This window comes from Neofelis nebulosa, chromosome 7, assembly GCF_028018385.1.
Source record: "Neofelis nebulosa isolate mNeoNeb1 chromosome 7, mNeoNeb1.pri, whole genome shotgun sequence".
Taxonomy (NCBI): Eukaryota; Metazoa; Chordata; class Mammalia; order Carnivora; family Felidae; genus Neofelis; species Neofelis nebulosa.
The window spans coordinates 119,734,770-119,760,366 of NC_080788.1; the positions used below are offsets into that span (position 1 = coordinate 119,734,770).

The 25,597-nt window shown below is 43.7% G+C and overlaps 3 protein-coding genes across 9 annotated transcripts in view; 1 reads left to right on the forward strand and 2 right to left on the reverse strand.

Moving 5' to 3' along the window:
* Positions 1-874: 874 nt before the first annotated feature.
* Positions 875-1,918, reverse strand: LOC131517466 (histone H3.3A-like). Its single transcript, XM_058739583.1, has one exon. The coding sequence runs from the start codon at positions 1,813-1,815 to the stop codon at positions 1,405-1,407; it is 411 nt and encodes a 136-aa protein (XP_058595566.1). The 5' UTR covers positions 1,816-1,918; the 3' UTR covers positions 875-1,404.
* A 1,875-nt stretch (positions 1,919-3,793) lies between these two features.
* The window catches only part of HEATR4 (HEAT repeat containing 4), a 49,223-nt gene continuing 27,419 nt past the window's right edge, over positions 3,794-25,597 (reverse strand). For 2 of the 4 annotated variants that reach the window (XM_058739584.1, XM_058739585.1), the window contains exons 11-18: positions 25,042-25,222; positions 24,228-24,297; positions 23,235-23,424; positions 22,466-22,544; positions 21,594-21,753; positions 20,114-20,172; positions 5,758-5,920; positions 3,794-4,098 (exon numbers count right to left, since the gene is read on the reverse strand). In XM_058739584.1, the coding sequence (XP_058595567.1) occupies positions 5,762-5,920; positions 20,114-20,172; positions 21,594-21,753; positions 22,466-22,544; positions 23,235-23,424; positions 24,228-24,297; positions 25,042-25,222 (898 nt within the window). In that variant the 3' untranslated portion in view covers positions 3,794-4,098; positions 5,758-5,761. Of the gene's footprint in view, positions 4,099-5,757; positions 5,921-20,113; positions 20,173-21,593; positions 21,754-22,009; positions 22,057-22,465; positions 22,545-23,234; positions 23,425-24,227; positions 24,298-25,041; positions 25,223-25,597 lie in introns of those variants that run through there. The other 2 variants (XM_058739586.1, XM_058739588.1) reach the window with 2 other exon arrangements.
* RIOX1 (ribosomal oxygenase 1) lies at positions 17,588-25,472 on the forward strand. 4 transcript variants are annotated; one of them, XM_058739591.1, is made up of 2 exons: positions 17,588-21,023; positions 25,063-25,472. In XM_058739591.1, exon 1 carries the CDS (start codon positions 17,785-17,787, stop codon positions 19,966-19,968), a length of 2,184 nt encoding a protein of 727 aa, XP_058595574.1. In that variant the 5' UTR covers positions 17,588-17,784; the 3' UTR covers positions 19,969-21,023; positions 25,063-25,472. The 4 variants fall into 4 exon arrangements, with proteins under 4 accessions (XP_058595574.1, XP_058595572.1, XP_058595575.1 ...); XM_058739589.1 differs by having other exon boundaries at positions 17,588-21,019; positions 24,950-25,472; XM_058739592.1 differs by having other exon boundaries at positions 17,588-21,019.

Here is a 25,597-nt window from a genome sequence, read left to right on the forward strand (position 1 = left end):
AAAAAAATAAAGTTTCTTTATTTATTTTGAAAGAGAGAAAGAGAGAGAGCCAAGGAGGGGCGGAGAGACAGGGAGAGAATATCCCAAGCAGGCTCCGCACTGTCAGCGCAGAGCCAGAGAGGGGGGCTAGAACTCATGAACATCGAGATCATGACCTGAGCCAAAACCAAGAGTTGGAAGTTTAACCAACTGAGTCACCCGGGCATCCCTCAATTTAGACTTTTTAAAAACAGTTTTATTGAGATATAATTATATGCCATACAATGCACCCACTTAAAGCATACAATGCAACGGGTTTTTTTGTATATTCACAGGGTTGTGCAACCATCATCACAGTCTAATTTTAGAACATATTTGTCTCTCCTGAAAGAAATCCCATTAGTAGTCAATTCCTTTTCTCCTCTCCCTCCCCATTCCCACCTTTGTCAGTCCTAGGCAACTACTAATCTACTTTCTGTCTCTGTAAATTTGTCTCTCTGGAAATTTCATATAAATCATACAATATGTGGTCCTTTGAAACTGGCTTCCTTCACTTACTAGAACATTTTCAGGGTTCAGCCATGCTGTAGCCTGTATCAATATTTCATTTATTATTATTTTTAATACTTCATTTATTCTTACTGAAAAATAATATTTTATTGTACAGATACAGCAAATTGTATTTATCCATCCATCAGTTGATGGGCATTTGAACTGGTTCCACTTTTTGGCTATTATGAATAATGCTGTTATGAATATTCATGTCAATTTAGATTTTTGACATTCTTTCAAAAGTTAGTCATTGTAATGTTTTGTGTTAAAAGCAGTGATTTAAGTGTATATGTTAAAAAAATCTACCATCATTTATTAAAATTCAGTTTGCACACTTTATTTATTTTTTTTATAGTTTAATGTATTTTAATAGCAAACTTACAGGAATAGCACAGAAGACAGACAACATTAAAAACATGTACTTGCATGTAGGACAACTCAGTTAGAAAAGTATAGTGAATGGATGGAATCTACCGTATGATAAAAATGCTACAAACACCATTTAGTCGCCGTCAATAAGAAATTTACTTGTTTTAAAAAAATCCAAATGCTGGCATTGTCCAGAAAAATTTAACAGGTTTATTTATAATTGTTATAAGGTTGAACTGCTGAAACGTGTTCACTGAAACATTTTGACTTGCATTAATGCTTTATGTCCCTGCATTTATATTAAAAATTCACACACAAATGAAAATGGAAAAACTTACCAATACCTGATTTCTGTCCCCGATGTTTCCATTTGCAATCATATACTTCGGTACCTTTTGACCCCATGGAAAAAAAAATATCTAATGTTCAGAACTACAATAACAGGAAGAAGATAATTTTTTTTTTTTTTTTAAAGCATGAAATGTTTTCCATCAGAGCGGATTCTTAAGCACGTTCTCCACGTATGCGGCGCTCTAGCTGGACGTCTTTTGGCATAATTGTTACACGTTTGGCATGGATAGCACACAGGCTGGTGTCTTTGAAGAGGCTCACCAGGTAGGCCTCGCTTGCCTCCTGCAAAGCACCGGTAGCCGCGCTCTGGAAGCGCAGGTCTGTTTTGAAGTCCTGAGCAATTTCTCGCACCAGACGCTGGAAAGGAAGTTCGTTGAACAGAAGTGCAGTGGACTTCTGGTAACATCTAATTTCGCGGAGTGCCACGGTACCAGGCCTGTAACAATGAGGTTTCTTCACCCCTCCAGTAGAGGGCGCACTCTTGCGAGCGGCTTTTGTAGCCAGTTGCTTCCTCGGTGCTTTACCCCCAGTGGATTTGCTGGCAGTCTGCTTTGTACGAGCCATGGTACTGAGACCTTCTCACTTACCCCCCTTCTCCTTCGGCTGGAGCTCAGTGAGCTAGAGGCGGCGCTGGCGTTAGCAGGCGACGGCCTGGGCACTTTATTTTTTAAAGTACTTCTGGAGGGGCGCCTGGGTGGCTTGGACGGTTAAGGGTCTGACTTCAGCTCAGGTCATGATCTCACGGTCCGTGAGTTCGAGCCCCGCGTCGGGCTCTGTGCTGACAGCTCAGAGCCTGGAGCCTGTTTCAGATTCTGTGTCTCCCTCACTCTCTGCCCCTCCCCCTTCATGCTCTGTCTCTCTCTGTCTCAAAAATAAATAAACGTTAAAAAAAATTAAAAAAAAATAAAGTACTTCTGGAGCCTCAAAAATGTTAGAGTATCCAGCTCATTCTTGACTCCTGAGAGGGTCTGATGCTGCCTCTAAACAGACAAGCCTATTTTATCCAACTGGATGACAAATTCCTCAAAGTGAGAGAAACGGTCTTATGCTTCCTGACGTATCCATGATGAGTAAATAAATACATGCATTTTTAAAAATGTTTCATTTGTTTATTTTGAGAGAGGGAGAAAGGGAGGGGAAGAGAGAGATGGAGAGAATCCCAAGTAGGCTCTGCACTGTCAGCACGGAGCCCAACACGGGGCTCGGTCCCATGAACTGTGAAATCATGACCTGAGCCGAGATCAAGAGTTGAACACTTAACCCACTGAGCCAGCCAGGTGCTCCAATAATACATGCATTTAATAAATGTTTGCTGACAATATAGATCATCAAGAAATGATGGGGGTGTGCCCGAGTGGCTCAGTTGGTTAGGCATCCGACTTTTGATTCCGGCTCAGGTCATGATCTCATGGTTCATGGGTTTGAGCCCCACTTCCGGCTATGCACTGGCTGTGAGGAGCCTGCTTGGGATTCTCTCTCTTCCTCTCTCTGCCCCTCTCCTGCTTGTGCGTGCACACTCTCTGTCTCAAAATAAACATTAAAATTTTTTTTTCTTAAAGAAATGATGGTAGAGCGAGAGGATTAAGTGATAACCAGGAGGAGAGTGTGAAGAAGAGGGAGTAAATTCTAACACAGATGCTTTCCTTCTGACCCACAAGCCCCACTTTGCTGTTGGTCTTGTCAAGAAGATTGCTGTTGATGGTAATTCACTAACGGATACTAACTTAGCTGGTATGTGTAAACTGATAAAGACATGAATCTTCGTTGAAAAATGGAAGTTTTCTCTAGATCTCAACCAAGAGAAGGTTGGCACTGCATTTCTCTCGCATGCTGGGCCAAACAGAAGCTTCCTTTTAGGGTAGGATAGGGAGCTGTCACTTGTTTAATCAGCCAGTGGAGATCATGAAGGTCTGTGGCAGAAGAAAGGGAGAGGAAAGAGGAAAAGAGGAACAATAAAAAGGAGACAACTGAGAAGGGCATGTCCTACAGATGTTTCAGTTGGGAAGGACAGGCAAGGCTCTTTAGAAAGGGTTTGGGATACTCCTGGAGTATTTTGTCAGTATAATATTTTGTTTATATGAACAGATTAACAAAAGCAAGCTCATTCCTTCCTCCAGCCTTTTCTCATATCCTTCCCCTCATCTGGAGGGTCTTCTCTCTGTCTATCCAAGTCCTGTGCACTGAGATCCAAACAAACTCCTGTGTCTTCATGACTACTCCAGCCCCTCCCACCTCCACTCTGACTCCTACAGCACATCTGCTGGGTGCCACACATTTCCTACTAGATTAAGCATATTGTCTTTGAAAGATTCTTGTATGTATGTCTTATAAAACCCCTTGTAAACTCCTTGAGCACAAGGGTCATTTCTTCTGTGGCTGCTACATCTCCCACAGTGCAGACCTTCTACTAGACCTTCTGTCTGGCCTTGCTGACTGACTGAAGCGTTCATTGGGCCCTCTTGTTCTGGCCAGCAATGCAGAGTGCACAATAAAGTCCTTTCACTATGAAATGACAAAGTCAAAGATAGAGGGGCTGAGAAAGTACTTGTACAGAATTATTTATTGTCTCAAATGCCTCATGGTAGCCAGATTCCAGAATCCTCGGGTTTGATAGAAGTGGAAATAACTTTGATATCCATGATGATACTTTTTGAATCAGTATTTCACTTGGAGGGAATGTATAAATGAATAAATAAAAACATGGGTTACATGAATCAGGGAAAGGAAAGATTTTGTTTTGTGGTTAGCTGATACTCCCCCAAAGTCCTTTTTTCCCTGTGTTCCATAGCTCTGAGGCATTCATGGTGGAAATTATTGCTTTTTATATTTCTGGTGATAACAGTGTCACTGGAAGAGAAGAAAAAGGGAAAGATTCACTTATTTTATAGTTTATATTTTCACCTCTAAATGTCCCAAAGCTTTGTCAGTTATAAATAGAGATCAGTATTTAGGAAAGAAAGCTGGAGTCACACTACTTTGAATTCTGGGTCTCTCCTCTTCCATGGGATTTTATTTTATTTTATTTTATTTTATTTTATTTTATTTTATTTTATTTTATTTCATTTTTTGGCATTTGTTGTGAGACAGGGAAACTGAAGGGACCCCATCAAAAAACCTGTTTTTTTTCTTTGCTCCTTTTCCTGCTTCTATTCTTGCTAGGACCTGTACTCCCACCCTGCATCAGGGCTTATGGTACAAACAATGTATGCCCTCCTTGTAAAGGTCAAGGGGTTAATGAGTTCTTTGGAGCCTTGCAGCACAATAGATGATATCTAAGAAGTGACTTCATGGGGTGGTCACGAGGTTTTCCAAGACCCCTGGCTCCAGGGACATAAGTGACTTATGGAGGACACCTGAGCACTCACCCATGTTTCGACCAGTTCCTGGATCCCTGAGAAGACGTACACTAGACCACAACCCTCTGGAAAAACTCTAGACCCAAGCGAAGATGAGACTCCTGTTCCTTTTCCTTTCTCGAGTCTCCCTAATGTTCCATCTGTATCTACTCTCTCTGTATCTTCAATAGACTCTGATCTCATTTCCAGTTGGTTCAAGTTTGATTTCTATCCTGCATGAAGCCACAGACCTTCTTGGTTGGTCCTGCAGGATCCCCTCTGGGTTCTCAACCTGGCCGTCCTGCATCAGTGTGCTCTTACAGACTCCCATCTAATGACACATACATGGTTTGCAACTCTTTCATCATGCCCAAAGCTTTAAAGCCATAGGGTACTGTTGAGGTTCATGAGAATTGTTAATCAGCCTTGTGAAACTGCATCAGTGTTTCCAAGGGATCTAAAAGTGTTCATGCCCACCTGTGTGGTGCAAAGGGAAAATGATTGCACCAGCTTGGTTTTCTTACTACACTCTTGTGTTGTTCTTGTTGTTTTTAATTTTTAATTTATTTTTTAAGTAATCTCTATATCCAACATGAGGCTCGAACTCTCAACCTCGAGATCTAGAGTCATATGCTCTTCCGACTGAGCCAGCCAGCCACCTTGATTTTCTTGTAACACTCTTGTAAAGAACTTGCTCTAGAACAAGACTAGACTTGTGGATTAAAAAAAAAAAAAAATTACGAAAGCTGTCTCTTTCCTAGACAAATGGTACTCTAGTTTGGGTTTCAGAGGGCTCTTTATATACCTTGCAAGAGATGATGGGTCTTTCAATATTTCTACTCTAGTAAAATTTGGAGCTCTGACCTATAAATTAGTTTGTAACCTGTCAGTGGTATGGGAAAATATGCTCAGTCATCTAATGTGATGTCAATTTTCTTTAACCTTCTGGGTAAATGGTGCACATTAAAAAAACAGGACTACTGTTAAATAGATTTTTCTTTATATACATAATGACAAGGAGACTATACGACATCAATTAAAGAACCAGGATGTGACTAGGTCCACTGCTGCCTGTCTTGGAGCAAGAGAAGGGATCGTCCTAAAAATAATCACCTTTCCTTCGGGGGGAAGAGGATATGACCCGGGAAAAAACTTCTCTCTGAGTATTTACCCAGCTAGAGATCTGGACTGTCAGATCCAAACGGTCCCATCACGATCCTTTTTTCCCGGGCAGTGCGTAGATCTTTCACAGGTGATGGCTGACCTCTGCTTCTTGTGTTTAGGCCCAGGACTGGACTCTGTGACCACGGATTTGGTGTGCGGGGCCTGACAGGCTGCAGAGAAATATTAACACATGAGTGCATATGCCAAACATGTGGTCTCACGTAAAAGGTCGACCCAAAGAGAAAGCCTCGTGAGCCATGGTTTATCAGAACAGCTCTATTAACTACTATAATAACTAAAAAAACAGATCATATGAATTCAAGACCTGTCTTTCCTTGTCCCCAGTCAGAAGCCTAACGTGGCAAATATGCCTGAATTTTCTGCCCAAGAAGTCTTGGGTATCTGTGTGATGTTTGGGGTTAGCCTACATTTTCTGTCTTTACTATCATGCAGAAGCAGCAGCAGCAATGGGCCACTCTTGTAGCCGTGAATAAAGAGACCTGCTCCAGGGGTGTGCCGAGGAGGTGTGTTCACTCAGGGTGAATAGTTCCTGGGGACGCAGTCCTGTTCTATTTCAACCCATAAACCAATATAGTGATGGCCAGGATTGAGCCTGTACCTAGGTTAAAGCATCCTCAGAAATCTAGATACTTCTAATATCAATTTTCTGTATTAGTCCATGGAATAATAAAGAGAGAGATCCTCTGTGGAGAAAAAAAGAACCCTTATGCACTGTTGGTAGGAATATAAATTGGTACAGCCACTGTGGAAAACATGTATGGAGTATCCTCAAAAAGTTGAAAATATAAATACCATATGATCCAATAATTCCACTACTGGGTATTTACCGAAAGAAAACAAAAAACACTAATTTGAAAAGATATATGCATCCCCATGTGTATTGCAGCATTATTTACAACAGCCAAACTATGGAAGCAAACTAAGTGTACATTGATAGACAAATGGATAAGGAAGATGTGAGAAACACAGTCACATGAATATTACAGCCATAAAAAAGGAGGATATCGTGCCGTTTTTCAACAACATGGCTGGACCTGCAGGGTACTATGCTAAGTTAAATAAGTCAGATTGAGGAACACAAATGCCATATGATTTCACTCATATGTGGAATCTGAAAGATAAAAAAACTCAAAAAAACAAAAAATGAAAGGGCACCCAGCTGGCCCAGTTGGTGGAACATTTGACTCTTGATGTTGGGGTCATGTGTTCAAGCCCCAAGCTGGGCCTAGAGCTTACTCAAAAAAGAAAAAATAAGTAATAAAGAATTTTGAAATGAATAAACAGGGGCACCTGGGTGGCTGCATTGGTTAAGTGTTTGACTCTTGATTTCAACTCAGGTCATGATCTCATGGTTTGTGGGATGGAGCCCTGCATCAGAGCTGCGACCACACTGTCATTGTCAAGCCTGCTTGGAATTCTCTCTCTCCCTCTCTCTCTGCCCCTCCCCTCCTCTCTCTCTCTCTCTCTCTCTCTCTCTCAAAATGAACAAATAAACTTTAAAAAACAAACAAAAAATATACCAACGTGTAAATACTGAATATGTAGATGTTAAAAGTTAGACCATTTGCATCTATTTAAACTTAAAATGAAAACATTTATCTTTATAAAGATTTTTTTTATTTTTGGGGCACGTGGTGGATCAGTCTTGATCTTGGCTCAGGTCATGATCTCACAGTTTGTGAGTTCAAACCCCGCATTGGGCTCTGGGCTGGTGACACAGAGTCTGCTTGGGATTCTGTCTCTCCCTCACTCTGCCCCTCTCCCCCCTCAAATAAGCATTTTTAAAACGATTTTTTTTTTAAATGAGCAGCAGGCAAAAGTTTAATAGAGTAGAAGATCACAAAGTGTGAATAGCATGAAAGCTGTCTTTACATAGAGCTGGCATTCAAACATGAATGCCCCTAAAAAAAGATTAAAATTTTTTTTAAGATTTTATTTTTGAGAGAGTAAGAGAGAAAGAGAGAGAGAGTGAGCAAGAGAGTGTAACCAGGAGAGGGGCAAAGGGAGAAAGAATGAATCCCAAACAGGGTCCACACCCACTGTAGAGCCCAATGTGGGGCTCCATCCCACAACTGTGAGATTATAACCTGAGGCAAAATCAAGAGTCAGAAGCTTAACTGACTGAGCCACCCAGGCACCCCAAGATTTTATTTTTAAGTAATCTCTACATCCAGCATGGCACCCAAACCCCCAACCCTGAGGTCAAGAGTCACACGCTTCCGGTGCCTGGGTGGTTCAGTTGGTTAAGCGTCCGACTTCAGCTCATGTCATGATCTCACGGTTCAATCATCATCTCATGGGAAAGTAGCCACAGGCAGTTTATAATGAATGAGTGTGGCTGTGTTCAATATAAGCTTACATGTGGGCACTGAAATTTGAGTTTTGTATACATGTATGTTGCAAAATATTATTCTTCATTTAACATTCAAAATTATAAAAATCATTCCTACTCCATGGAGTGTTTAAACACCAGAGACAGGCTGGATTTGGTCTGAGGGCCACAATTTATTGACCCCTGAATTATAGTAATTTGGTAAGTCTTAAAAACTAGAAGTCAGTAGTCTCAAAGTTAGACTGCAATCTGTCTCACATTGGACAAAGCAAAGGCTTATTCCTTGAGGCCTTAACCAAAGTAAATCAGAAATATATGACGTAAAACATGAAAGTTCTTCTATTGCCCGTAATCCCATTCCCAGAGAATGGGATTCTTCAGTTTGGTATATATCTTTCCTGATATTCACCTGTGCAAACACATATACATATGCACACAACATATATGGTTCTAAAGAAACCATATATAGGGGCGCCTGGATGGTTCAGTCGGTTAAGCGTCCGACTTCGGCTCGGGTCATGATCTCACGGTTCCTGGGTTCAAGCCCTGCATCGGGTTCTGTGCTAACAGCTCAGAGCCTGGAGCCTGTTTCAGATTCTGTGTCTCCCTCTCTCTCTGCCCCTCCCCCACTCACGCTCTGTCTCTCTCTGTCTCAAAAATAAACATTAAAAAAAATTAAAAAAATAAAGAAACCATATATAAATGTATGAATTGTGTTTTTTTAACAAAAAATAAGACAACATATATATTGTTTGGCGATTTGATTTTCCAATTTACAATATTTTTTTTTTAATTTTTTTTTCAACGTTTTTTATTTATTTTTGGGACAGAGAGAGACAGAGCATGAACAGGGGAGGGGCAGAGAGAGAGAGGGAGACACAGAATCGGAAACAGGCTCCAGGCTCCGAGCCATCAGCCCAGAGCCTGACGCGGGACTCGAACTCACGGACCGCGAGATCGTGACCTGGCTGAAGTCGGACGCTTAACCGACTGCGCCACCCAGGCGCCCCAGCAATTTACAATATATTTTAAACATCCTTCCTTGTCATTCTTGTTAACAATTGCCTATCAACAGGCATTTGCATCATTTCCAATTTTGAAATTATAAGCAATGAACATCTGTATGTGTGTATCTTTGTACACATGGGTGAATATTTCATTTATATTTTATGTTAAAGGTTTATATTAATTAATTTATTTTTTAAAGTTTATTTATTTATTTTGAGAGAGAGAGTGTACTTGCATGCAAGTCGGGGAGGGGCAGAGAGAGAGGGAGAGAGAGAGAATCTTAAGCAGGCTCCCCACATTGGGTTTGATCTCATGACCATGCGATCATGACCTGAGCCCACATCAAGAGTTGGATGCTTAACTGACTGAGCCACCCAGGCACCCCATCACATGGGTGAATATTTTTTTTTTTTTTAACATTTATTCATCTTTGGGAGACAAAGAGAAAGCATGAGTAGGGGAAGAGCAGAGAAAGGAGACACAGAATCTGAAGCAGACTCCAGGCTCTGAGCTGTCAGCACAGAGCCCAACGCGGGGCTCAAACCCATGAATCATGAGGTCATGACCTGAGCCGAAGTCAGACGCTCAACTGACTGAGCCACCCGGGTGCCCCACAGGTGAATATTTTAAAGGATAGATTTCTAAAAGTAGAATAATTCAGTCAAAGACTTCAATTTTTTATATTGGTGAAGTCATCCGAAAGTTTATACTAGAGTTTCTCAATCTTGATTCTATTGACATTTGGGTTGAATAAGTCTTCGCTCTAGGGCTGTACCATACATTGTAGAGTGTTGATTAGCATCTCTGGTCTCTGCCCATTATATGCCAGTAGCAACTTCCTGCTGTGACAACCAAAAAATGTCTCTAGACAATGCCAAATGTCCCCTGAGGGCAAAATCACTTTGGGTTGAGAATCACCGCCCTGGACATTTGTTTTCTTTTATTTTCCTTTTATTTCTCTTTTTCCCTATTCCCCTTCCAACAACTTCTCATATGATCCTTCCTTCATGAAGGAAAAGTACTTAAAGGAACTTGTGATTCAGTATGTATCACCTGTGAGATAATAGAAAAAATATATGTTAGTCTCCTCCACCACCCATTCCTGGCACAGAGCTCCTGAAGCTCCCATAATTTCTTAATAATAAGAGTACTAGGAGCATCTTTTGTTCTCACATTTGTCCTTGACCCCTTCCCTGACACAGGGCTCTTAAAACCTTTGTAAATTCTTAAGTGATAAAGAGAAAGTGGAGCATATTTTGGTCTATTGAGATAACCCTGGGTGGGCTTCTGGGTGGGAGCTGGTCACCAGAAAGACCAAGCCATGATTAGAAGCTTGGGATTTTCGGCCCATTCCTCAACCTTTAGAGAAGGTAAAGGGGCTAGAAACCAATAATTAATACTTAATAATGCCTGTGGGGGGAAGCCTCCATAAACTCCCAATAGTGTGGAGTTCAAAGAATTTCTGGTTGGTGAACACATTCACACCAGGAGTGTGACACACACCCCAACTCCATAAGAACAAAACCTGCTTTCAGAACCCTCCCAGACCTCCCTCTATGTAGCTTGGTCTGGCTGTTCATTCACTTGTCTCCTTCATCGTATCCTTAATAAACTGGTAAACATGTTTCCCTGAGTTTTGTGAACTACTCTTAGAAATTAATTGAAACCAAGGAGGCGGTTGTGGGAACCTCAGATTTGTAGTCAAATTGGCCAGAAACTGAGGGTAACCTGGAGACCTATTACTTGTGATTGGCATCTGAAGTAAGGCAGGAGCAGCCTTGAGGGCCCAAGCCCTCTTAACCTGTGAAATTGGACACTATCTCCAGGTAGATAGGGTTAGAATTGAGTTAAATTGTAGGACCCCAAGCTGGTGTTGCAGAGAATTGCTTGTTGTGAAGAAAAACCTTCATGCATCTGGGGACCAGAAGTGTCCGAGTGAAGTGTTGTGAATGTTTTGTATGTGAAGGGTAAAGGAGACACATAAGAAAGACACAAGAGGAGGAAAGAACTGGCTTTTCCATATACAAGAGAGAAAAACTGAGGTTGTTCTAAGATATCACCCCCCTGTTATTGAGACAAGGAAACTGAAGGGACTCCATGAAAAAAAAAGCTGATTTAAAAAATTTTTTTCAATGTTTATTTATTTTTTTTTTGAGAGAGAGAGAGAGAGAAAGTGGGGGAGGGGCAGAGAGAGAGCGAGACACAGAATCCAAAGAGGGTCCAGGCTCTGAGCTGTTAGCACAGAGCCCGATTCGGGGCTTGAACTCACAAACTGTGAGATTATGACCCGAGCCAAAGTTGGATACTTAACTGACTGAGTAACCCAGGTGCCCCCCAAAAGCTGTTTTTTAACTCCTTTTCCTGCTTCTATTCTTGCTAGGACCTACACTCCCACCCTGCATCAGGGCTTATGGTACAAACAATGTATGCCCTCCTTATAAAGGTCAAGAACTTAATGAGTTCTTTGGAGTCTTGCGGCACAATGGATAATATCTAAGGAGTGACTGAGTGGGCAGTCATGTAGGTTTTCCAAGAACACTGACTCCAGACACCACTAACTCCTGACACCGAGACCCCTGGCTCCAGGGACATAAGTGACTTATGGAGGACACCTGAGCACCGGCCTTGTTTTGACCAGTTCATGGATGCCTGAGAGGATAGTACATCAGACCATCATCCCCAAATCCCAGATTGGGAGCAAAGACAAGACTCATTCTTCTTTCCTTTTTTTTTTTTTTTTTTAATTTTTTTTTTTTAATGTGTATTCATCTTTGAGAGAGAGAGAGACAGAATGTGAGTGGGTAAGAGGCAGAGAGACAGGGAGACACAGAATGTGAAGCAGGCTCCAGGCTCTGAGCTGTCAGCACAGAGCCTGATGTGCGGCTTGAACCCACGAACTGTGAGATCAAGACCTGAGCCGAAGTCGGACGCTTAACTGACTGAGCCACCCAGGCGCCCCTCATTCTTCTTCCCTTTTGGAATCTCCCAGATGCTCTGTCTGCATCAGCACTCTCTCTATATCTTCAATAAACTCTGATCTCACTTCCTGCTGGCTTGAGTTTGATTTCTATCCTGCATAAAGCCAAGGATCCTCTTGGCTGGTCCTGCAAGACCCCCTCTGGGTCCTCAAACCCAGACAGCTTGTATCACTATGGGCTGAATTGTATGCCCCTCCCAACAAAATTCATATGTTAAAGTCCTAACCTCTAATACCTCAGGATATAATATTTGGAGATAGTCTTTAAAGGGGTAACTAAGTTAAAAGGAGATCATTAAAGTAGACCCTAATCTAATATGACTGGTGTCCTTTATAAGACAAGGTGCCTTTCACAAGACAAGGAACAAGGTCACAGAAACCAGCTCCGTCAATACACTGACCTCAGACTTCCAGTCTCCAGAACTATGAGAAAATAAACTTCTTTTGTTTAAGCCATCAAGTCTGTAGTACTTTGTTATGACAGACCTAGCAAATACACCTTCCAGTGATTTGAATTTTATTTATTTATTTTTTTTGTTTATTTAGTTTGAGAGAGAGCAAGTGCAAACACTCAAGTGGGAGAGAGGGAGAGGGTGAGGGAGACAGAGAATCCTAAGCAGGCTCCATGCCATCAGCACAGAGCCCGATGTGGGGCCCGAACTCACAAACTATGAGATCATGACCTGAGTCAAAATCAAGAGTCAGCCACTTAACTGACTGAACCACCCACGTGCCCTAATTTAATTTGTTTTCTATAGCAACTTCTCCGATAAGCAATTATTAACTTCTATAATCTGAATGTCAAGTTCCTTTGATTTTCAAAAAATTCTTAAGCTTATTTATTTAGTTTTGAGAGAGAGAGAGAGAGGCAGAGCAAGTGGGGGAGGGGCAGAGAGAGAGGGACAGCGAGGATCCCAAGCAGGGCCTGCACTGTCAGCACAGAGCCCAACGAGGGGCTCAAACTCACGAACTTCGAGATCATGACCTGAGCCGAAATCAAGAATTGGACTCTTAACCAACTGAGCCACGCAGGGGCATCTCTCTTTTTTTTAAGAGAATTCTATTGATTCAAAAAAAAAACAGAAAAGCAAGACAAACAATGACTGGAGATCGCGAAAAATGAGATGAGTTTGGGAAAGTAAAGTTTGTTGCTTAAAAAACACCGTATTTTTAATTGCACAAGGATGTTGTAACAGCACTCTAGCTGATCTTAAGAGTTAACTAGCTTCAAGTTAACACACTCCTTGCTTGCTGGAGATGAAGGACCTTCATCTGTAACAGAACCAATTTGCTTTCTTTGAGATTTGCTGGCCACTGGTCTTGTGGAATAGAGGACCACAACGTTCCCAGACCACAGAAGCCAGCAAGTCTGTTTGAAGTCCCCTTAGCTTTCTGATTAGCTCAGATACCTCTTAGCAACATGTTTTTCATTTTTAAGGTCACACAAATGACTTTACTGACCTCTTTGCACATATGTAGACCTTGTCCTCCTTTGCAGAAAGAACAGACTATTCTTGCACAACCCTTGGGTACCAAGGAACCAGAACTTGTTGCACAACCTCTGAGTAGTACCAAGATGACTGAGGTTGGCATCATGGGAGTCTGCAGCGGGCACCTGCTGGCTCATGATCTTTCGCTCGCGAACGCGAGCGCGCGCGCGCACACATACACACACACACACACACACACACACACACACACACACAAACACACACACAAACACACAATTCTGGAACAGGCAGAAACCTGGGAGTTCTCCTTTGAACAAGAGTCTGCCTTCTCCCTAGATGGCCAGACTCCTGAATAAAGCTCATATTCCTTTTCAGTCAAAACTTATCTATCGTCTTTTGAGTATTCGCCTTTCAAGTGACCGGCAGCTGAACTTGTGTTTCATTAACAGTATGTTTTATGTGGAAAACCCAGAACATACAAACAACCAAATAAGATAAAAAATCACCTGAATCCCACTATACAAAGGTAATCACGTTTAAAAAAAATTTTTTTTTAATGTTTATTTATTTTTGAGAGAGAGAGATTCAGAGAGTAATCAGGGTAAGGGCAGAAAGAGAGGGAGCCACAGAATCTGAAGCAGGCTCCAGGTTCTGAGCTGTCAGCACAGAGCCCAACACGGAACTCAAATTCACAGACCGTGAGATCATGACCTGAGCTGAAGTGGGACACTCAACTGACTGAGCCACCTAGGCGCCCCCAAAGGTAATCACTGTTGCATATTGTGGTGCAAAGACACCAAAACTTTCTTTAGTAGCATGTTTTCTTTGAAATAAACAACAGGCCCCAATGGAGTCACTTTTGCTAAACCCCATCAAGACTCAACATTTAAACCTAACTGCACTTCCAGCCTCTCCCAACAGTGGAACTTTAAACCAATCAGTCTGGAATTTCCAGATCTGCACCACTAAGGTAATCCGTTTGATAAGACCCTTTGTCTTCCCCTATGGGAAGGTAACCTCCACTGAAATATCCCATTCTTTTAACTTCTTTGTCCCACCCTCTTTCTGCCTATAAAATGCCTACCATTTTGTACAACTTGGAGCTCCTTTCTACTTGCTGGATGGGATGCTTCCTAATTCATAAATTTGTTGAATAAAGCCAATTAGATCTGAAAACTTACTCAAATGTTGCTTTTTAACAGTATGTATGCATATATGGATAGGTAGATATACACATACACATCACACATACATAAATGTCCCCCCACATGGGATCCTACTGCAATGCTTGTTGTGTCTGCTTCTTTTCCCACCCAATGATACATTAAGAACATTATTCCATGTCATTCAATTATATTTCTGAAGATGGTTATTAACATCTGCTTTTATAGTGAGAACTAAGTAGCATTACAGGAAAAGTGATGAAATTTTTAAAAAGTCAGGCTCCAAAAGATGTCTCTCAGTCACAAAGGAAACTAGAAGACAGATAGCAACAACATTCTTTGCGGAAATCACAAAATGTTGAAAAAGCAAAGGATGAGGTCACAGGACACACTGAGAGGAGATGTTTGTACCGGATGTGGAAAATATAAATTTAGAGCTCTCCTCTAGCTGAATTTCTTTCCAAGCTTTGTGAGCCCAGAAGCACAGCCCATCCCCCTAGTTCACTGCAGGATGTATCCCTAGTCTACTGAAAACTATTCCCTTTGAAAATGTAGTTAAATCTCCCAGTGACAAACTAAACTACCTTCTTCAACATTTCCCCAGGGATCTGATATTTTGGCCTTGCCAGCACACACAACCTGTGTGTCAATTAAGAAGAGGGATCCCCTTCCTGCTGTCCCTTCTTCTGTACACTGAAGCCCTAAACTAGACACAGGACTTGGGAGGATATGATACTGCCCCCCTGCCACCCGCCCCAGCTCATACTTTGACCCTTGGTCTAATAACTGCAGAGTAGTTCCTTACACAATGGCCTTGTCTGATATGGTCCCTGTAGATTTACTTAAACTTCCATGGAACATATGCAAAAATAATCTTAATCTCCCCATCCCAGCTGTCACTTTGCCCAATTCAAGAACTTCCTGTCTTATCCCACTCCAAGTTCCTCCAAACCAGGCCAAGGGCACACAAGCCATGTTATAGGGCTTTGCTCCATAATAATAAATTATTATTATAGCTACCATTTTTTAAGTGTTTAGTTCTGTACCAGACCCTGTGCTAAATGCCTTATATGCATTATTATATCTTCACAACTCAATGAAGAAGTAAGTTTAATTATTATTCCCATTTTACAGATAAGATTGCTGAGACCTGAGAGAGTAACTTGACTGGGCTAATAATGCCACAGATACTAATGAGTGACAAGGAATCAATTCTGGTTGGTCTGTTTCCCACAAACATTTCCCGTGCACCTCTTGTATGAAAGGCAGTTTGCTAAAAGCAAGAGAAAAAGGCATAAGGAAGACCTTTCCTTGAAATCCCACCATCTTTGAAAGAGTTTACAGTTTAGGAAGTTTAGGAAGGAATATGACAAGCACACGATACACCAATACAAGGCACCAAGTGCTAAGCTCGTGCGAAAGGGTCAAAGTTCTCTTAGAGAGATGGGAGAGCCTTTGGGGAGGAGATGGAATATGAAATGGGCTTTAATAAGGGTTTTCGCAAAAGATGTTTGGAGGACAGCATTTGGGGGAAACAGCATGAGTAAAGGTATGGAGAACATAGGCAAGGGACAATAAATAGTTTAACTTACAGAAGTAGAGCTTGGGAGAGTTGTGGCTGATAAAGCTGTAGCATTACATGACTTCAGTACCTAGCTAAGGAACTTGGATTGGTGGATGGAATACCAGATGGGTTTTGAGTGGGGTGATGGCAAGTCTGGGTATACAAACCTGAGAAAATTAATGTTGTAGCTACCTGTGTTATAAATTAGCACAGGGAGAGATCAAAGATAGAGATCAGTTGGGAGGCTACTTGTAATAGACCAGGAATTCTTGGTCTCAGCACTATTGACTTTTGGGTCAAATAATTATCTGGGTGTGTGTGGGGGGGGGCGGGGTGTTCTTTGCACTGTAGATGTTTAGCAGCATCTCTGGCCTCTATTCACTATATATTATAACATTCCACCCCACCCCCAATTGAGGCAAAATCGCCCCAATTGTGGGCCACTGTAATAGACCATATTACAGGCAGAAATTTTAAAAGGTGGATGTGACACATGGGCAAGGGTAAAACCTAAAAGCTTTGGTAAGTGTTTGGAGTCCAGAGGACTGGGGATCAAATAGAACCAGTGAAAAGGCCCTATAGGCCATGTAGTCTAACATACTCCTAATTGCTTGCAACACTAAACTCTTTAGAAGGACAATTTGGTAAACCCTTTTGAAGGTAGTTTGGTAAAACCTTCTAACAATAACAAAAACTATCTTGCCTTTTGGCCCATCAATTCAATTCCTGGAAATTTATCTTAAATGATTCAAATGAAGACACAGAATCTTTGTGTACAAAGCAATAATACTTACATGGAATAGTGACCATGCCGTTCTCAACAATTGCACCCTCATACCTACCACATTGTACAGTGCCTGCTAAATGAGAGGCTCAGATTTAAGAAGTCAATTTAAGATTCAGATGTGTGATCCAAAACTCTGGAGAAGTCGTAGCTAATGAAACAAAATCCCAGATGGGGTGAAAAAGGCAGATATCAAGAATCCAAGTATAAAAGCTCATAACTTTCTTTTTTAACTTCTTTCTCATATCATAGAGAGGGAAATGACTGGAATTTTGTCTATCCGTGCTTTTTTTTTTTTTTTTTTTCTAATTTGAGGTTGTGTCAAGGGGGGATTTGAACTCACAACCCCTAGATCAAGTCATATGCTCTACCAAATGAGTCAGCCAGGCTCCCCCCACCCTCCACAGTTACTGAGATTGTGTATTGGCCAAAGGAGGAGGGAAGTTATGGCGTAAATCAATGACGTCATCTGCTCAGAAAGACGACCCGGTGCGCCCCCCATCCCCACTCCGGTTTGAACTTTGCCTGAGGAATCTCGCTCTTTGCCCGAGGACATTCCTTGAAAATAAGAATTTCGAGACTTCCCGTGCAAAGTTGCTGGGAAACACGCTGTTCGGGAATGAGGACGTCCTGGGGCACACTCCAATATACAGAGATTAAAGAGTTCCCGGCAATTTGGTTTTTAAATTGCCCTGCAAACGTGAAACCCTTGCTGATCTGGCAGCTACTCCGCTATGGTGGTGAGAGACAGACTACCAGCTGGGCGAGAGGGAGGCGCCGGGCGGAAGAATGGCAGGCGTGGCCAACCCGGAGGCGGCTGGAGGCCGCGCCCCCTTCCCAGAGTGCCCCGCAGCCGCTCCCCGCGAGATCTCTTTTCCAGCCAGCCCTGGCCCGGCTCAGAAGGTGCTCCCACCATGGATGGGCTTCGGGCTAGCGCAGGGCTGTTGAGGCGCGGGCGGTTGAGACGCCGGCGCCAGCCGCAGCCACACAGCGGGTCGGTCCTGGCCCTGCCCTTAAGGCCCAGGAAGATCCGAAGGCAGCTGAGGAGAAGCGTGGCGTCCCGCATGGCCGCACTGAGGGCCCAGACACTGCCGAGCGAGGACTCGGAGGACTCGAGGGTGGAGTCGACGGTCGACGATCCTGGAGACCCGCTGGCTGGTGGGGCAGCGACCATCCCGGATGCGGCCCGGCGAGAGCCGTACGGTCACCTGGGGCCTGCAGAGCTGCTGGAGGCCTCGCCCGCGTCCCGCTCCCTGCAGACCCCCCGCGCGCTGGTGGAGGCGCAGACCCCGCCGGCCCGCCTGGTGGAGGCGCAGACCCCGCCGGCCCGCCTGGTGGAGGCGCCCGCCCTGCCCGCGCGCCTAGTGCCGGCTCCCGCGCCTCCCGCGCGCCTGGTGGAGGTGCCCGCTGCGCCGGCGCGCGTGGTGGAGACCTCGGCGCTGCTGTGCCCTGCCCAGCACTTGGCGGCCGCCCCGCCATCCGTGGCCCCCGCAACGCTGTCGGGGCCGCAGGTGGATAGCACCGGAGGGGAGTTGGCCTGGGACTCGCCGCTGCAGCGCGTCCTGGCGGAGCTGAACCGCATCCCCAGCAGCCGGCGGCGGGCCGCGCGCCTCTTTGAGTGGCTCATCTCGCCCATGCCGCCCGACCATTTCTACCGGCGCCTGTGGGAGCGGGAGGCGGTGCTGGTGCGGCGGCAGGACCACGCCTACTATCAGGGGCTTTTCTCCACCGCAGACTTGGACTCCATGCTGCGCCACGAGGAGGTGCAGTTCGGGCAGCACCTGGATGCTGCTCGGTACGTCAACGGGCGGCGCGAGACCCTGAACCCCCCCGGCCGCGCGCTGCCTGCCGCCGCCTGGGCCCTGTACCAGGCCGGCTGCTCCCTGCGCCTCCTCTGTCCGCAGGCTTTCTCGACCACAGTGTGGCAGTTTTTGGCCGTGCTCCAAGAGCAGTTTGGTAGCATGGCAGGCTCCAACGTTTACCTAACGCCCCCCAATTCGCAGGGCTTTGCCCCCCACTACGACGACATCGAGGCTTTTGTGCTGCAGCTGGAAGGTAGGAAACTCTGGCGTGTGTACCGACCCCGGGTACCGACTGAGGAGCTGGCCCTGACATCCAGTCCCAACTTCAGCCAGGACGACCTCGGTGAGCCGGTGCTGCAGACTGTGCTGGAACCTGGAGATTTGCTCTACTTTCCTCGGGGCTTCATTCATCAAGCCGAATGCCAGGATGGAGTGCACTCTCTGCACCTCACCTTGTCCACGTACCAGCGCAATACCTGGGGCGACTTCCTGGAGGCCGTCCTGCCCCTGGCAGTGCAGGCTGCCATGGAAGAAAATGTGGAGTTCCGAAGGGGTCTTCCCCGAGATTTCATGGATTACATGGGGGCCCAGCACTCAGATTCCAAGGATCCACGAAGAACCGCTTTTATGGAGAAGGTGCGAGTCTTGGTTGCCCGCTTGGGACACTTTGCCCCTGTCGATGCTGTGGCTGACCAGCGAGCCAAAGACTTCATCCACGACTCTCTGCCCCCTGTGCTGACTGATAGGGAGAGGGCACTAAGTGTTTATGGGCTCCCAATTCGCTGGGAGGCTGGAGAACCTGTTAACGTGGGGGCCCAGTTGACAACAGAAACAGAAGTGCACATGCTTCAGGATGGGATAGCTCGGCTGGTGGGTGAGGGAGGCCATTTGTTTCTCTATTATACAGTGGAGAACTCCCGTGTTTATCATCTGGAAGAGCCTAAGTGCTTGGAGATATACCCACAGCAAGCTGATGCCATGGAACTTTTGCTCCGCTCCTACCCAGAGTTTGTGAGAGTAGGGGACCTGCCCTGTGACACGGTGGAGGACCAGCTTTCCTTAGCGACCATGTTATATGACAAGGGGCTGCTGCTCACCAAGATGCCTCTAACCTGAACTAGTTTCTTCTTGATTGTTGGAAGCAAGACAGTGGTGATTCTCTCTTAGCCACCATTACCATCTTTTTGGCAGGGGGGTGGGGTAGGAGGGACTCATGTTCTTACCTTGATAACCATTTACCTTTATGACTGCTCACATTTACCTTTATGATTGCTTTAATGTCACAAATTTCAGATGGTTTTCCAGGAATCACCACTTCATCTAGGCACAAAAGTAAAAGCAGAAGTTGGAGGTGGAAAAAAGGAGCAATTTTTGCAGAAGTAACTTTGATCCCTGATCATTTCAGAGCACCAGCTTCATCACCCTCAGGCTTCAGCGTACTGTGTAGCACTTGCTGTGTCATTCTGCTTGAGACATTAGAAGTTTTTATTTGGAATTTGCATCCTTCATTTGAGTTCTCTTCAGTTTGGGGGGAGGGTTGGGGTCAGTATCTTGTTTGCTACTGTGAGTTTGTATGAATGTTAGAAAAGTTATTAATTAAAGTGCCAAAGAATGTTTCTCCTTTTAAAGGCTAGATTATTATGAAGGAATTGGGTTGGGGGGTGGGAGATAGGAAAAATCTATAATGACTGATGTGAAAGGTAACTTGGGGTGGTTGTAGGATTGAGGCCAATTCTATAACTTTGGGGGTAATTTATTCATTTTAATCATGCTACTTGAACCCCAAACAGCACACTCCTATTGGAAAAGTTAAGAGTGCATTATGTTTTTGCTCCGTGCTTGCTTGCATCAGTGGCTGGCATTGCTCCCCAAGGGACAGCTTGTCACCTAGTTGTGCTATCATAGGCCTCAGTCAACCAACTTATAGCAAGCTGGCCATGAAGGGAGGCTGGTGTTCAAGTTACTTTCCACTCTCATTTTTTTCTGGCAGTTGGAAGAATCTTCCCCAAACCTGGAAAGTGAATGTTTTCATGGTTGGTGGAAAAGAGCCTGGTGTACCAGAGAGAGCACTGGACTTGGAACCAGAAGACCTGGGTTTGGGGTGGTGGCTGGTAGGCAGCTGGCTGAATGATCTGAGGCTGCCGCTACACCTGGGCACACAGATTTTGTAAGTATATTTTGGTACAGCTTGATGTCTGCACTTCATTTAGGTTGTGTCTGGAACTTTCAGAGCCTATCACCATATCTGATAGGTGCAGTTATATATAAGGTTGAGAACTTTCTGAGGTCTTTTTTTTTAAGTTGGGAAAGCATGGATGTACATAAAATAAAAATGATAGCTCTCTCTCCAGTTCTACTTTCCAGAGGTAACTACTATTAAAAGTTAAACTCACAAGACTTTGTTTGGATGCTTAATCGAACATACGGTAGTTTGTTTGTTTTTTGGTTTGTTTTATACGCTTGTTTTTCTAATCTGTCAGTTTTGGACCTAACTTTTCAAATCAGTTCAGTTAGAACTACCTCTTTTTTTCTTTTTTTTTTTTAAGTGACAAAATAGCAAATAAAAACCAGGGGACAGACAGAAAAAAAAAAAGGACTAAAAGGATGGCAGCTAAGAAGGAAAGGTAATAACCTTTCCTGACTCATCCTACCAGGCTCAAAACTAAACTCCCCAAACACCAGATCCCAGAAAAGGCTTGTTAAAGGAGTCACGTGATAGTACTCACCCCTAGGGAACCTACCCTGAAAAGTTTGTTGTAGAAAAGTATGGAGTTTCAATGGTTTATGCCCTTCCTTGGGCTGCCAGTAGACACGTTTTGCTTCCTCCTTCATTTTTCCTATGGCCCTCTCCATCCTGAATATTTTCTGTGTCAGCAAATCCTTTTGGCTTAGTGTTTGAATCTAGATCAGAAGAAATGATGTTGAAAAAAACAATTGTATTAGGCTGCAAATCATCAAAAAGCATTAATAAAGTAATGTATTGTGCCTGTTGGTGTTAGGTGGTGGTACAATGCCTCAGAGCATTCTCTTCTGATGTTGGTTTTACACTTGTTAATGAGAAATTTACTTTAGCTTTTTGGGCATGATGAAAGGAACCTAAGAAATGCTTGCTTGATGTGAAGCTGGTTTTGTGAATTATATGAAGGAAGAATCTTACATTTTTAAAGTCTTTGTCCCTCTGTTTCTTCATCTCCTCTAACAACTCTGAAAAATTAGAACCACCTGTTGAACTAGAATGTTCTTTGGTAAAAGCCCAGATTAGGAGGTTAAAAAGGAAAAGGAAAATCTAGGGGTCTAGCTCTAGCCACTCATTCCATCTCTAGGTCTACTTGTAAAAAACAACTTGGGTTTAGTTGATGGTGGGCAGAAAATGGGAGGGGAAGGAAATATATTTCAGAAACAACAACCCTGATTTTGAGGGCTACTTGATAGGCTGATGCGCTGATTGTTTTTATTTTTTATTTTTTTTTTACTAATAGGGTTTTATACTCTGATCTTGCATAGATGTTTTTGTATCTTCAGAAAATATGTATCTGAGGGGTTGTAGAAAGTATTTCTGTGATGGTGAAAAGGGTCTGAGGAACTCTTGAAAACATAGCTTGCACTTAACTACCCTGTTCTTGATCTCCTGAAACATTTCTTGGTTTCCTTCGTTTTCTAAGTTGAGTATCTTCATGGCCTGGTGAATTTCCCTGAAAGATAAGAGGTACTTCTTAGATTGTTCTTATCCTCGTATCGGTGGAAAATACAGGAGTAGGAATCAGACAAGAATCCTAAATTCCAATCTTCACTGCATTTTGCTGAGCCTTATCTGCAAAACTGGTATGGTGCTTAGCTTATAGGGATGTTGGTGTAGTTTCTAGGAGGATATATTCGAAGATACTAATGGTACCATTTATTGAACACCTTAATGGTGGGTACTAAACATGTCATCTCTTTAATTATTACCACAGACCCATAAGGCAGATTTATAATCTGCATTTGGTAATGAAAAAACAGGCTCAGAAAGTTTAAGTAACTTACCCATGTTCACATTGCTAGTATATACCTGAGCCTGGGATTCAGACCCTGGTCTTTTTGACTCTAAAGCCTGTCATCACAGTAGGCACTTGATAAATGTTAGCTGGATAAATGAATAACTTAAAACCACCTGGAATGGAGAACAGGTATGTGAACTTCATGACCTATCTAATTTAGGCCAGTTTTTCTGTTACCCACTTAGATAGGTAGGTAGGTAGGTAGGTAGGTAGGTGGATGGCACAGGTGAGCCTGTGCTTTTACAGCCATTAGACAGCCTAGAAACGCAGGGATGTATTGTGTTAACAAGGATGGGAGAGTGGGCAGTATAAGAGGTCACGGCAGGAGTCAGGTTCAGAGCTTACTTTAGAACAGCCTCATGGTTCTCTAGGAGCAGCACATCTAGGAAGGTGTCCCTGACCCGGTCCCCTTGGAGGTTGAGGGCTAGGATGCTACGGCAAGCTTCTAGTCGTACACCTGGTGACTCTTCATAGTGGATGGCCCAGAGCAGGAGGTCTGTCAGCTGGGGACTCACTTGGCCAATCTGACCCAAAGCTGCAGACATTAGAGGGCAGTATGTATGTTCCACTGTCACTTAAGAGGGAGTTGGCTATATCCTAACATCCAGAAATGGCCTTATTAATAAATAGTAATAACACATAGACAGCTACCTGCTAAATTAAGTATTGCAAATCTTTAAGTATTTTGTTGGTATCTTTTTCTGGATGGCAATTATCATTAGAATTTTAGGGATGGGTTAAAGTAGGACATTGTCTCCAAAGGATTCCTGTGGGGATGGGGAGGGAGGATCCATCCCATCTTTACCCATTACAATATGAAAATAAACTAATTTACTTATTTATCTAGGGATGAGATAATGGGGCGGATAACTCAGAACATTGGCCTCATCAAGTCAAGATGATGGGGAAAGGACACACAATTACTTCACAGGTTTACCTTGGGCAAAGATTGTCCAAGAGAGAAGCAATGCCAAAGATCCTTAAAAAGGAACCCTGGGAAAATTTGAGGGCAGGGTTTTAAGTCTGCAGCAGTCTTGAATCTGGTCTTTTACAGAGTCCTATAGTGGATACCTACTTAGAACTTAGTCCTAATTCTATTGGCAGGGACTGTCTTGTCAGCCCTTTGCCTTAACAAGTTTGACAGAGATCTAGACTTGGGATCTTTAACTGAAAATTAAAAAGAACAAAATAGTCTTTAATTTCTCAGGCAAGAACTTCTGAGAAGGTATAATCATCCCTTCAGCTACACCTTATCCCCTTCCTAGAGAGATTCTGGGGATCTTACTAGCATTTGGGAGGCTATTTGAAGTTGAAGAGCTGGGGCCACTCCTGTCATACCTTGAATGGCAAAGGCCTTGATTTTCCAGTAAGGATCTCTCTCTATCAGGTTCAAAAGGCATTCAAGGACCTGGGATGAATAAAAGGGCAGTGTTGAGTGGAGAGGACCAGAGGAAAAGTGAACCAGAGACAGGGACCCCTCTTATCTCTAAAATGTGCTATAATTGGGCACCTGGGTGGCTCAAGTTCAGTGTCTGACTCTTGCTTTCAGCCCAGGTCATGATCCCAGGGTCATGGGATCGAGCCCCACATCGGGTATGCACTGAGTGTGGAGCCTGTGTGAGATTCTCTCTCTCCCTCTGCCCCTCCCCCTTGCTCACATGCACACGCTTTCTCTTGCAAATAAAAAATGCTCTACAACTGAAAAATGGGCTTCTGTCAATTCTAGTAACAAATGAGCTAGAGGCTGAAGCACTGGTCTACACACACAGTGCAGTAGCTGAATTATCGCTTATCTAGATTTTCCTCCACTCACAGTTCTGTGGTCATATAGGCTTCTTTAGAACACCTTGAATCAGGTTTCCCCCTAATAATTAGGGATTATAACTCCATTCACTGGAGTTGATCATAAAGCCCATAACTGAGGTGAGAACAGGATTCAGGGATGTGCTCAAGAGTTAAGTCTGGGCTGGCTGGGAGCAAAATGTGGTTCTAACTGATTGATGTGGCCAGTCTACCCCCTAACCTTCCAGTTTCTGATCTTTCGTTCTGTGTCCCCACAGAATGGTGAGTGTAGTATGCACAACAAGGGAAGCTCAGGTAATGCACTCTTCAGGTTAATCAGGTAAGATGGCAACATGTTTCTTTGACTCACCATCTTATCACGGATCTGCAGGGCACCTGCTGCCAAACAGGCTGCCCGCCGAACTACCATGAAGTCATCAGAGAAGCAATTCAGGAAACTTGGGAGAAGCTTGGCGGTCATGAGCTTGAGCCCACCAATAAGGGAGAGAGCTTCCACACGCTCCTGGATATTTCCTTGACTCAGCTTGACTCTATAAAGCATAAGTGCTTTTATTTTCTCTCCTTAAACTTTTGGCATCCCCACCACCAATGCCCTCAAGATAAAATCCAACCTCTGTAGGGTCTCCATTATCTATTCCCACCCTTTCCTAGTCAGCCTTATGCCTGTGAGGTTGAAGTTTCACTGGGTAGAGACCTCCATTATTTACTTGGACCCCTATTACTAGCATATGCTAGGCACTAAACTATGTTGAATGACTGAATAAAGGAAACTTTCATGTACCTCTTGTTACAGTCTAGTTCTCTCCACTGCCCTCACACATGCCATCCTCATTTTGCGCATTTGGCTCCCAGCCTGGAAATGTCTTCCCTTCTCTTTGCCTATGTAGTCTTTTTTTTAAGTGGTT

Coding starts and splice junctions, on each gene's coding strand:
- LOC131517466 (XM_058739583.1), bottom strand. CDS start 1,815: ATGGCTCGTACAAAGCAGACTGCCAGCAAATCCACTGGGGGTAAAGCA.
- RIOX1 (XM_058739591.1), top strand. CDS start 17,785: ATGGTGGTGAGAGACAGACTACCAGCTGGGCGAGAGGGAGGCGCCGGG.